Below are 13,639 nucleotides of genomic sequence, written 5' to 3' on the forward strand. Positions count from 1 at the left end.
AACTGAGAGGAGGAACGGCAGAGGGAACACAGAAGAGGAAAAATCAAGTATGGATATTACAAAAAGGCATGAAACAGAAAGACACAAAACTGAAAAATGAAACTGCAAAAGTAAGGATTAAAAAAAAAAAATTAAGTCACAGATAAATACTCTTGCCTATCCTTCAAAACAACAGAAATCTTACCTCTCTTACTCTTGCTACCTCCAGACGATTTTATTCAGTACTAACCCTTTTAAAACGGTAGAAATCTAAGTACTTCATTTTACTCATCGCCAAGTGATTTTTAGTTAGGTTAGGATTTCATTCTTGCCGTTTAAAAGATAAGGTTACAAATTCCTATGACAAGGACACGAAAATAAAAAAAATCATAATTTCATTCGTGGGTAAAGGAATATATCCCCCAAAAAAAATTCATACCCAAGCACAGAAAGAGACAGACAGACAGACAGACAGACGCAGACAGAAAGACAGACAAACAAGGCAGCCAGCAAGCGATACAGACAGGGGCGAAAACAAAACCTCCTTTCATCTTCGAGGACGGAGGTAAAGCGTAGCGGAAAAGCTGGAGATGAAAATGAAAGGCAAGAAGGAAGGGATGATGACGAAGGAAAAAGGATAGGAAGAAGGGGAGGAAACGGGGAGAAAGAAGGAGGAGGAAAAGGAGGTGAGAGGAAGAAGGGGAGGAAAATGGGAGAAAGAAGGAAGAGCTGAGAGGAAGAAGTGAAGGAAAATAGGAGACAAAAGGAGAAGAAGGGAGCGAAGACAGAGAAGCAAATGAAGCTGAAGAGATGAAAACATAGGCGTAAAGTAAAGGGAGATGAGGAAGAGGGACGAGGAGATGAAGTAAAATAAGGGTGAGAACGAAGGGAGGGTGGCAGAGAAGAAAAGGGAGGATAAGAAAAGAAGGAAGGGGAAGGAACTAGAGAAGAAAACTGGAGAGACGTAATGGAGGATAAGGAAGAAGGATGAGGAGGGAGAGAAGAAAAAGATGATCAGGAAGAAGGATGAGGAGAGTGAGAAGAAAAAGAAGGGTAAGAAGGAAGGAAGGGATGATGGAGGTATCGAGAGTGACGCGCCATCAAACTTTACCTGGACTTAATTGGGCGATCAGGACCAGGTGTTGCCTACCTGAGGGGGCCAGTGATGGGGCCGGAAAAAGAGGAAAGAGAGGTGGGATGAAAGGAAAGAGAGCAGATGATAAAAGGGGGAAGAGAGATGGGGATAAAAGAGGAAAGGTGAGGAGAATAAGGAGGAAAGAAATGAGAGAAAGTGATAATGAGGAAAATGAGTTAGGAATAAAAAGAGGAAGACAGTAAAGATAAGTGAGGAAGTGACAGATGAGGGAAAAGAGGTGCGAATAAAGGAGGAAAAAGTTGGGAAAAAAGAGAAATGAAGCAAAGAAAAAAGACGAAAAAGAGATAAGGACAAGAGGAAAAAGAAAGGGATAAAGGAAAGAGAGGAAGTGAATGAAGAAGGAAGAGTTTTAAGAGAGAGAAATAAGGTGATGATAAGAGGGAAATGAAGCTAGGAGAGAAGAAGGAAAAGAGCTGGAAATGAAACGAGAAGTGGGGACAAGTGCGGAAAGAAATGGGGATAAAAGGGGAAATGAGGAGAGGAAAATGAGGCACGAGAAAATGCACAGAGAAAGGGAAAAAAAAAAAAAAGATGAGTGAGGAAGAGGGACGATAAAGCCTTGGTGTGAAAAGCAAACAACACTCTAATAAATAATACAACCTTAAGAGTAATATCCCTTAGCGTTAGCCAGAGTAAAATACGTAAGTTACCCATTGAGATTTAAGGGCCAGAGATGAGTAAAGAAAACGAGTGAGAATGAAGGTGTGAGTAAGATGGGGAGAGAGAGAGAGAGAGAGAGAGAGAGACAGAGGTGAGTGATGAGTGGAAATGATGAAAGTAAACAAAGGAATGAATAAAGAGAAAGGAAAATGAGTGGATGAAATGTGTGTGTGTGTGTGTGTGTGTGTGTGTGTGTGTGTGTGTGTGTGTGTGTGTGTGTGTGTGTGTGAGAGAGAGAGAGAGAGAGAGAGAGGTGCATACACACACACAGGTGACAGGTGGGTGACTATCAAATTACAGTATATTTCTTTGATGTATGCGGTACCTCACAGCTCTCGACGGCCGCTGCTAACTGACTCTATCCATTACACCGAGCAGTTTTTAAGCCCCACCACGACAGACAGGCAAATGGCTGACGACCGCTACTCTGTCTGTCATAGGAGACTCCGTAACACCTCTTCCGTAGCGAATTATTCCGGAGAAGTTGACGACCGCAGCTCTGACTGACATGGGGCACAATATTGGCACCGGATTTATGATATCTGACTGGGAACTGCACCTGAGAGATAGGCCTGTGTTTTGGGCTTCGTAACATCTATTCCGTAACGATTTGTTTTTTGCTGACGACTGCACCATGCTGATCAATAAATGGTGGACTAGTGGTTAACCGAGAAACGAAGGCTGACGGCTAATGGACTTCACTTATTTCACTCTGGTTAATGCCTCACTAATGTATTTCACCCTGGCTAACACCAAACGTCACCCGTCGTCAAAGGGCCACAGATATCAGACGCAGTGATGGTGTTCTCCTGGGTACACGGATGAGAAAAACACGAAGAGGTGGCTGAGGATTATTTTTTTTATGTAATGCTAACAGAGGTGCAGAATGGTCATCCACCCCTATAAGCTCTAGACTACGGAAATACAACCAAGGATCCTACCACCTCAAAAGGAATATAACGTAGGCCTGACTATCACCTTTCTCTAGCTTTAAATCAATTGTTGTCAGAGTATCCACGGTTCCTCACCTGCATGATTACATACAGCACCACACTCGTAATTTTGATCATCATTATAATTACCAATATCATCAAAACAGCACCTAGTGGAATGGTTCTTAAATTCATTCGTTGGTTGACACACAGACACACACACACACGACAGCGAGAGAGAGAGAGAGAGAGAGAATCAGTGCCACGAAACTCACATTTTTTCACTCATCATTCAAGCTTTCGATATTCTTGGCTCAATATTAACCTCTTCACTTCTACGTACCTAATTTCTATTTTGTCCTTTGTGCCATCAGACGATTTTACTCAGTCAGGGAGAGGCTTTTCAGTTTTTTTTGGGGGGTCAGATATTGCCTTCACTCATCACAAGGAGGGTACTTTGTAAATGAAATAAATAAATAAAAAAAAATTAACAAGTGTAAATGTACCAAACCTATGTTGCCAGTTGAAGGAGGTCATCGTACTGAAGGAGTTATGCATATTATTTACTTTTATCCTTTCTTTTCACACTAAAATTAGAAAACTCGCACGGTCGTTTCCAGCCAGTCATGCAGCCACGGTCCTCACTGCCACGGTCACCTGCCACCGCCGACATAACCAACCAACTCACTGGAGGCTATTACTCTGTATGACTAATAGATCCGCTTACAAGCCAAACGCCCATTTACATATCAGAAAAAATATATCTATCTAATGCTCTTTTCGCTACAACCGTTCTTTTTTAGATAGTTGAGCCTGGTAACTTTTGCTGCCACCGGATGATTTTATTCGGCTTAATTAAGAGACACTTTTCAAACTGGAAGAGGTAGATACAGCCTCCATTACTTCACTACGAAATGTCTATCCAAGGTTAAATAAAATCGTCTCGTGGTAGCAAGAATGAAATACAAAATTAAGTCAACGCACTGAAGAATATATATATATATATCCTTCACTTGTTATTTCTATTCATTTTCTCGATATTTTACTCAATCACCTACACTTGAGTGATGAATGAATGGAAATGTGTACTCCTTCGCTGGGCACGCTGATGACAGTTCTACTTTAGTGCCTCCATTTCCTGTTTCTAGATCTCGTCCACGCCATAAAAAAAAAAAAAAAAATCCCTTACACAAAATACGCCAGGCATTACGATACCCTATGCAAAAACAAATCGCCGAGGAAGATACATTACGAAACTATGCCACACGAACAAGGACGGTACACATCCCTATGACTCATGGCCCCTACTCCCTCGTGCTTTTGGGGGCTCAGTAACACCTCTTCCTTAGCACTTTACCTCTGCAAATAGTACGCTGTTATCTTACTATCATGATGTATGAAGTCTAAGTCGATGTATAAAATGATAAGAGAATAAACAGGTACAATACTAAGGATGAAAAGTGCCATATGGAAATGACAATGGATGTAAGATTCAACAGAGGTATGTTATTATCTAACAGTCTATGTCGATATATAAAATGATAAGAGAATAAACATGTGTAATAGCAGAGGAAAAAAAAAAGTGTAACATGGTAAATAATATGGGTGTAGGATTCTCAGGGGGGCTAGGCAGGAGGGGACGGGGCTAGGAGGAATGTGTGGCCGTGTGTGTGTGTTAATATGGCGCTTTGATAATGAAGGTGGTTGGCATGCCCGGGTCTGGGGTTGGCACTGGGGCGTGGGGGAGGGAAGGGAAGGAATCAAGGGGGAGGAATCACGGGGGAGGAATCAGGGGGGAGGAATCAGGGGGGAGGAATCAAGGGGGAGGAATCAAGGGCCACGAGAAAACGGTCCTTGGTCACCTTGTCTGGTCTGTGTGGCAGGTGGTTTGGATGGACATTTGGGTCTTTGGGGAGGTCGGAAAAGGAAATGAGCAGATGACGTGACACACACACACACACACACACACACACACACACACACACACACACACACACACACACACACACACACACCACGCGCGCGCGCGCGCGCGCGCCTTCTTCCCTCTCTGTACTTCTGGTGTAATTCTACTCGTGTTTTCCCTCCTCTCCTTCCCCTTACATACCTTCAACCCTTCTCCCCCTCTTCTACATCCATCCCTCTCTCCTACTGCCTCGCCACTCCCCTCCCTTCAAACTTCCCTCGCCCCTCTCCTGCCTCCTATCCTCACCCCTCATCAGCATCCTCTCACTCTCCTCCCTCATTATCTCCCCTCTCCTAACTTGCTGCCTCTACGCTCATCCCCTGTCCTTCCCTTCTTCTCCCCCTCACTTGTCTCCTCTCCCCTCATTATTTCTTCCCCTCCCCTCCTCCTCTACCTCCTCCCTTTCCCTCACCAGCCCCACTTCCTCTCATCATCCCCTCTCCTACCTTTCTCTCTCTGCACCTGCCCTCTATCCCCTCCCCTCCCCATCTCTCCAGAGGCAATCACACGTGAGCCACTGTAGTCTATCCTAAGAGGGTGTTAAGGAAGGCCAGTCAACTTTCTCCTCCACTATACACACACTCGTACTGTACATCCAACACTATTAACACTGATCGTCCTTGGTGAGGTACGTCCAGAGGCGCTGCAGTTCCCTCAAGACTAAAGACATACCGGTATATAAAGCGATGGAGTATGTTAGATTATACACAGTATTTTTTAGTAACAATCACTAAATTCTGACTCGCTCCAAATACGTTGACTACATTTATTGAAAAGAAGAAATATTAAGTTAAACTCAAATTCTTCCCCAAACACTCTCTGTTATATTAAGGTTTTATCAAACGTTTGTTTTGCTTTAATTATACTTCCTTCAAGGAACATTGCCTTGCTGTGGTAGAGAAGCGTGTGCATCCCAATGACCAGTGAGGCTATACTGGTCAGGTAAAACCATACAAGGCAAGTTCAATATTTTTGATAAGACATAAATTTACTCCTCGCCGGCCATGTGAGATTCATTCACTCATTCATTCATTCATTATCTACTCCAGTGTTGCCCCATGAGAAGCGTAGGAGCCCGAGGCTAGACAAGCTGGCCCTGACAATTAAGAGTGACCAGCCTTGCTCACCTCTGGGTTGCATTACACGAGCAATAAACCCCAACCATCCCTTGGACAGAAACCTGCACCGATTCAATCCGATTGGATTGGGAGAATCTCACCTATTTTTAAAAGATTCTACATTTCCTTCTGGCACACCATGTGCTTATGTTGGACGAGTGGCGAGACATGGAGTGACACAAACTTTGTCCAATGCGATGATTGGTGGTGGCTACTTATCGCTTACCTGGGCACCAGTCAGCCAAGACATGGTCCACTGGCCAAAAGTGCGGTGTTTTTAGCTCATCATTATGTGTGAACAGGTGCACCTAGAGTCTTGCACTTTCTTACATTTGTAAATATAAAGGCTAGGTTAGGCATGGATTTTTACTAATGTTTATTAAGTACCAGCATTTCTAAGAAAATTCTTGAAATGAAAAAAAGGTACTAGCAATGTTTCACAAATCTGTACCAATGATTGACAGGCAAGTCAGTCATGGAGTTATTTTCAAGTTGGTCACACTACACCACATTCGGAACTTGACTGCCAAATCGTGACTGGGTGAACTTTGATGGGTAACATGCACAAAAGCTTATACTGTAATTCTGTACTTGTTATTTTTTACCAAAAACATATTCAATAGCATTTTTCTTGCACCACAGGATTACATATGTATTGCAAATGATAATGAAAGCCTGAAAATTACACAAAATACTGACTATATTGAAGGGATATTCAAATACTGGTATCGAGGAACTGCTACAAAACCTTTCACATAATTATGTTAAGCAATTAGATGCTTGGCAGCCAGTGAATCTTTGACATGCACCTTAAAACAGAGGATAATGGCCACCTTCGCCCGCAGCCCCGTGGCCCGCGACCTACCAAAGGAGAGCATGGGGGGCGAGTTGGGCATCCAGGCCACTTTACTCCTTCACTACCACCTCCATCTTCATCTCCATCACTTCACCTATATCCTCTTCCTTCTCTACACTCCAGGTGCAGTAAGAAGACCATCTCCTTCAGTACCATAACTTTTAATTTCATGCTTGTTATAGATGAACAAGTTTATTCAACTTGAGAGACTCCTGGCATGCATAGATTGACTACGCGACAATCTCCTCCAGCTAATTTAGCATAACTTTTCTTTTTCATTTTTGTTACCATTCACCTCACTAGGTGGCTAATGCAGTCATCTAACTCAGTGATTACCGCATTCACCTCGCTTACTGGTTAGCGCCATCACCTCACTATGTGGTTACCACAATCACATTTACACTGCTTAGTGATTCTCACACTGACTTTGCTTATCGGTTATTGCATTCAACTCGCTACCGGGTAAGTAATTATCAGGATCTGAAATGTAGCCCTTCGAGGACAAAAAGCCATTTCTAAGCTGTACAAAATCGTCAGGCTGTAACAAGAATACAAATGTTTAATTTACACGTCTGAAATTATTAAGATCTATTGTGTTGTACATTAAACAAAAAGATTAGCTACAAACACTTAACTCTTACACCACGGAAGACCCCCCCCCACCACCACCAAAAAAAATAAATAAATAAAGTCTATTCGTCTGGCGCAAACATATAAGGAAGACACTGTATTGAAAGGAAAATGGAGATTGTGTGAAACCCCTTCATTACGAGATGGCCGATTATTTTGTTTCCTTGTCTTGTATATGGAACCTATCCACTTATTAGAGAGACAGAATTATGACTGTGACACATACTGTAGCGTTATGATGATGATGATGATGATGATAATGGTCCCGTTACTGACAGTAATGATGACAACTGCTGATGACATACTAATGATTATGATGCTTGTAAAGATGATGATGATGATGATGATGATGATGATGATGATGATGCATGTAAAGATGATGATGATGATGATGATGATGCATGTAAAGATGATGATGATGATGATGATGCATGTAAAGATGATGATGATGATGATGATGCATGTAAAGATGATGATGATGATGATGATGATGCATGTAAAGATAATGATGATGATGATAATAAAAAGGTGAATGATGACCGCTGTACCACTGTTATTATTACTGATGTTGTTCACCCCACTTCAGATCACGTTAGCGGCCTGGACTGTTTTCGGTGCAGTTCGTTTAATGGCTCTGACCCGCACTGCATGGACCCGTTCCACCACAACTACTCCTCCGCCTACCTCGCCTCCCCCTGCCTCGCCGGGTGGAAGCACAGGGATGGACTCTACCCGGCCTCACAGTGCGTCAAGATGGCCGGGTACTTCTGTGAGTTGCTGGCAGAAGGGGACATGTTGGCTGCAAGTTTAGAGTAATTTATGGCTTGTTAGTTTCGGTGATTTCAATGTAAAGTGGGAAATGCTCAGAGTGAATTTCTTACTTCACCTGAACATTTTCCACCAGTAGGGGCAGCTCCATGTCGCTCTTCGGTTTGCCTAGTGTTACTGTGAATGTTTTACTTATAATCAAACCTCCTATAACCTTAGGACAACGAAATGAATGACGAATGTGAGGAAAAAATGGTCATGGTACAGTATCCTGTGGTGAGAGGTTCAATTCTCGTAACTCACTGCTGTGTCCTGCCTCTACACCTTACGTCATGCCCTCTGTCTTACCTTCGTATTCTCCCCCATTCCTCCATCCTCCCTACACCAATAATCTACATTTTTACCCTCACCTACACCCATATCTTACCTCTATAATAATCAGCCCCTATACTTAACACTATTCCCACTCACTGCTATTTATCCCTGTTCTTTCCCCTACATTCTTCCTGCGAGTTTTGTCCTACTCCCATATCATACTTTTTTATCCCTCCACTGTACCCCTCCCTGCCACTGTTCCCCGCCTCTGTACCGTATCTCACACCTGTACCCTCCCCAGACGATAACTACGAGACGATGGTGGTGCGGGGGTGTACCATAGACGCCGGTACACTGACTGTGGACACGGAACTGGGGAGGCAGAGTCATTGTGGCCTATTTATGTATGATGGAAGGTACGGTACAGACCACCCCTTCACTCCGATGATGCGTTTTCTTCTAGTTCCTTCAAGCCGATTTTATTTAGCTTAGGAGAGGCTTTGCAACCGGGGGAGGGGGGATTAGTAGCCTTCGTTAACTCCTTTATTTGCAGAGCGTTTTTCTTACCCAGGACGGTGGTGGGATGTCTGGAGATCTGTGACGAATTCGACGCCTGCAACTCCTCCCCTCCTGCTTCCTCACCCCTCCTCCCTCCCCTCCTCCTCCTCCTCCTCCCGCTCCTCTTCCTCCTCTAGCTATTCCTTCGCCATCCCTCCTCCTCCTTCCATCGCTGTTCCTCCCGCTTCTTCTCCCGTTCATGCTCCTGTTCCTCCTACCTCCCCCTGCCACTCATTCTCCCCTCGGCCCTTCTCCTCCTCTTCCTCCTATTCCCCCTCCTCCTCTTCTTCTTCCTCCTCCTCCAGCACGCCTGAGGACAACCCTGATCCCAAGAGGACGAATATGCCGGACGATTTTCCTTCACCTAGAGAAATTCCAGGAACCAGACGATTTGTGATTATCTCGATTAAAAGCTACATTAATAAACATTATTTTTTTTTTACCTCCCTTCAATTTTTTATCACCGTACAGTTTCCTTTTAACAGATATTTTATTAACTAGGAAGTCAAATCCTGTTAATCCGATGTTACATTATTATTATAGACGATTTATTAAGCTTTATAAGAATCCCTCGTACTGAAGGGATTAATAAGTGATACGTCGAAATCCTCCAGTTAATACAGAGAAATCATAAGTTAAAATTATAGTCATCTGGTGTTAGGTAAATGAGTCATCGTAGTGAAGGGGCTAAAAAGACCTCGACTGACCTATTTAGTTATTTCGCTCACATTTCCAGATGACACTAACCCCTTCAGACCGAGAACGTCTTCATTTTGGTCTTGCTAACGTGAGACCGTTTTATTTGAGACCCCCTTACAGATATTCAAGAGAGAGAGAGAGAGAGAGAGAGAGAGAGAGAGAGAGAGAAAGAGAGAGAGAGAGAGAGAGAGAGAGAGAGAGAGAGTACATTCATAATTTACTCGATGCCAATAATCTCAATGCATATATTCTAAGGTTTAGGGAGTTGGTGAGGAATAAAATTAACTGATATTAAATGGCCATCGCTAAAATAACTGGCAGGAAATAGTAATACATCTGTCGTCATAAATTACCCTTTATATTCGCCTCTATTCTATTTTGTCCTTCATATTCAGTCCTTCAGTACGTCCCTTTAGCTGCCCCTTTAAATCTTCAATGATCTTCCCTTAAATACGTCCCTTTATATGCTTGTTGTTTAATCCGTCTGACATTAATTCGTTCAAGACCAGGAAATAATAACATGCCTGGCCTTTGGTTCCTTCTTTCTTGCATTACAAAAACAAGAAAAATCAAGTGAGAGAGCCGTCGGGGTGAAAGGGTCGAAACTATTACCGGCCTGGGTCTGGCGGTTGGATTCCCTCTCATCTCACCGGTTGACTGCACCTCCGATTGGCCCCTCACAGGAAGCGGTGTAACAAGCCGCCCCAGCCTACTTAAAAATGGCTGAGGTGCCGCGGGTCCGACGGGATGATAGCGGTGATTAAGCGCCTCGGTCGCTACCAGTCAGCGCTTTTCCGCTAAACTTTCCCTGATTGGTGAGGCGGGGGGAATGTTGATGCCGGCTGGTGAGAAAGAGTGGGGGAGGGGAGTAGAGGGGACGTCGGGGACGGAGGGGGAAAGGGAGAGAGGGTCATGGGGGTGGAAGGGGGGAGGTGATGGGGATGAAGAGGAAGGGGTGAGATGAGGGGAATGGAAGAGAAAGGGTACTAAAGGGATGGAAGGGGAAAGGGGAAGGTGAGGGGGAAGGAGGGGAAGATGAGGGGGAAGGAGGGGAAGGGTAGCACAGGGATGGAGAGGGAGGGGGTATGGAAGGGAAGGGAAGTAAAGAGATAGAAGGGGAGGGTGTTTGAGGGAGGGGGATGGAGGGGTGTAGGATGGGTGTGTGTGGAGGATTAGTGAGCCAAAAAGGGTAAGGGGGTGAAGGGGGAAGGGTATGTGAGGTGGGGAAATATGAGAGAAAGGGAGAAAGGAAGGGTGTGGGTGTAAGTGTTAACGAGGTGTGCGTTGGTACGAAAAGATCGGACAGAAAGCGACAGTAGAAAAAGTCAACGAAAGAAACAGTAACGAAGACTGATAACGTACTATTGGTAATAAGTTTAATAATAAGAAAAAGACCTAGTACAAGTATACATTAAATTACAAATAACAGTGTATTGGCAAGCACGTTATTGATACAGCACATACCGGTAATACATAATTCTAGCATCAGGTTCAAACGTTTATCACTGCCAATACCTTTAAAACTATGACTAAAACTGTATTCCACGTCCTTGAAGATAAAACACTTACTATACTACTCCAGTCCTCTCTCCAGGTGAATATTGTGGCCGCACCTTGACGGAATAAGGAATCAGTATTACAGAAAGGAGAGAGGAAAACTTGCATAACCAGCTAAGTACATAAACACACACATTTAGTTAAAGTGAAAAGTCTAAAAAGTCTACGGACGATCTTTACGTAGTGTCTTTCTAGGCCTGACAATTTCTTAATCATCTAGTACTGGATTTACTTCATACCTGCCAATCACTGAGGGAATTGGAAAGTTTGGATGTAACCAGATTTCTTGATGGTATAATTACTGTTGCTTTATTCCTTGTCATTTTTCTACCTCTTGCTTTATTTATAATTGTTCCTCTGTACAAAGGAAAAGGGGAGAGAGAAGTATGTGGTAACCATAGGGGTATTTGCCTTCTTAGTGTGACTGGTAAAATATATGGTAGAATACTCATTGATAGGGTTAGGCATATGACAGAGGAGCTAGTTGGAGAAGAACAAGGGGGATTTAGGAAGGGAAAAGGGTGTGTAGATCAGATATTTGTTCTAAGATGTTTAGTGGAGAAGTATCTAGAGAAGGGAAGGAAAGTGTACGCTGCCTTCATGGACTTGGAGAAAGCTTATGACAGAATAGATAGGAAAGGTATGTGGAAGGTATTAAGAATATATGGAGTGGAGGGGAAATTGTTGAGTGCTGTGAAGAGTATGTACGAGGGAGCAAGGGCTACGGTGCGAGTGGATGGTGAGCTGAGTGAGTTCTTTGATCTCAATGTGGGACTGAAACAGGGGTGTGTAATGTCTCCTTGGCTGTTTAATATATATATGGATGGGGTCGTAAAGGAGGTACAAGGTAGGGCAGTGGATGTGGGGGTGGCCCTAATGAATGAGGGTGAGATTTGGAAGCTTCCGGTGTTGCTGTTTGCTGATGATACAGTATTATTGAGTGAAGATGAATGGGAGTTGCAAGGTTTGGTGAATGAATTTGGGACAGTGTGTAGGAGGAGGAAGCTGAAAGTTAATGTAAACAAAAGTAAAGTTATGGTGTTTGAGAGGAATGAAGTCACAGAGTGTGCAGTGAGGTTGGATGGTGAGGATATGGAGAATGTGAGTGCATTCAAGTACTTGGGTAGTGTGATGAGTAAGGATGGAACTTTGGGGGATGAAGTACGTGAAAGGGTACAGCAGGGAAGGAAGGTTGTTGGCACACTGAAAGCAGTGATGAGAAATAGCGAGGTGAGTATGGAAGTCAAGAAGTCACTGCATGATGGTATTGTGATCCCTACCCTGACGTATGGAAGCGAGGCGTGGACCTTGCAAGAGGGGAACAAGTCAAGAGTGAGAGCAGTGGAAATGAGTTACTTGAGAGGAGCATGTGGAGTGACATGGAGGGACAGGTTGACGAATGAAGAAGTGAAGGAACGTTGTGGGGTAGATGTGGATGTGGTTGAAAAGATTAGGAGAAATACACTGAGGTGGTTTGGACATGTGGAGAGGATGGAGAATGAAAGACTGACTAAGAGGGTGTATGTAGGTGAGGTGGAGGGGGGGAGAGGGAGGGGTAGACCGAGGATGAGGTGGAGGGATGGAGTTGAGAGGTATATGAGGGAGGGGGGGGTGAGTTGGGGGGAGGGGAGTCAAATGGTGGGTGACAGAGTGACTTGGAGGCGTTTTGTCTGCGGCCACCCTTTGCGGGATTAGGGCGTCGGGCTATAGATAGATAGATAGATAGATTGCTTTATTTTGTGTGTGTGTGTGTGTGTGTGTGTGTGTGTGTGTGTGTGTGTGTGTGTGTGTGTGTGTGTGTGTGTGTGTGTGTGTGTGTGTGTGTGCATCGCCTCTAGCACACCGACACCCAGCCTTTGTGCGCACTCAAACTTTTCCACACACACACACACACACACACACACACACACACACACACGCACACACACACAAACTTTCTCATGTAGGACTCCAGGCTCTGAAACTAGCCCCAAACACCTACACGGCTCTACGGCTCTATACTCTGTTCCCTTTGACTTGGCCTAAAATTGCCATCGCTCCATCTCGGCCGGTAGTCACGAAGAAGTGCTATGGAAAAGATGGCGCCGAAACTATACGCTGTTCACTTCAACCTGACCTAAAATTGCCATGTCTCTTTTGATTGCCGAGTTGCTGAGGAGGTTAACACTAGAATATCATGCTAGTCACCAAGAAGTGCTATGGAAAGGATATAGAGTCGTAGCAATTTTTCTGCCACTATAAGCTGCAAAAGGACGAAAATCGGGGCCAAGTTAAAGTGAAAAAACTAATTGTATTTTTACCTAAGTTGTAGAATCCCAGGTAAATATGAGAGAGAGAGAGAGAGAGAGAGAGAAAGAGAGGAGGGGATGGAAAGCAAAATGAATTGAGAGAAGCCAGAGAGAGAGAATGAAACGGAGGAGGAGAGGTGATGGTGTTGGAGAAGAT

The 13,639-nt window shown here is 44.0% G+C and overlaps 2 protein-coding genes across 2 annotated transcripts in view; one reads left to right on the plus strand and one right to left on the minus strand.

Moving 5' to 3' along the window:
* LOC145393762 (arrestin homolog) overlaps positions 1-13,639 on the minus strand; it is a 284,043-nt gene that overhangs the window by 238,833 nt on the left and 31,571 nt on the right. The window lies entirely within an intron of this gene.
* On the plus strand, positions 6,637-9,075 carry LOC145393694 (uncharacterized). The gene is made up of 4 exons (XM_080267741.1): positions 6,637-6,711; positions 7,826-8,066; positions 8,682-8,796; positions 8,952-9,075. Exons 1-4 carry the CDS (start codon positions 6,637-6,639, stop codon positions 9,073-9,075), a joined length of 555 nt encoding a protein of 184 aa, XP_080123867.1.

This window comes from Coenobita brevimanus, chromosome 25, assembly GCF_032717465.1.
Source record: "Coenobita brevimanus isolate Jiangsu-jjx chromosome 25, ASM3271746v2, whole genome shotgun sequence".
Classification (NCBI taxonomy): domain Eukaryota; kingdom Metazoa; phylum Arthropoda; class Malacostraca; order Decapoda; family Coenobitidae; genus Coenobita; species Coenobita brevimanus.

Bases quoted from the DNA above. Each gene is read 5' to 3' on its own strand.
- LOC145393694 (XM_080267741.1), top strand. From the start codon at position 6,637: ATGGCCACCTTCGCCCGCAGCCCCGTGGCCCGCGACCTACCAAAGGAG. The intron at 8,067-8,681 runs GTGAGTTGCTGG...TACCCTCCCCAG, and splicing joins CAAGATGGCCGGGTACTTCT to ACGATAACTACGAGACGATG. The intron at 8,797-8,951 runs GTACGGTACAGA...TTTCTTACCCAG, and splicing joins CTATTTATGTATGATGGAAG to GACGGTGGTGGGATGTCTGG.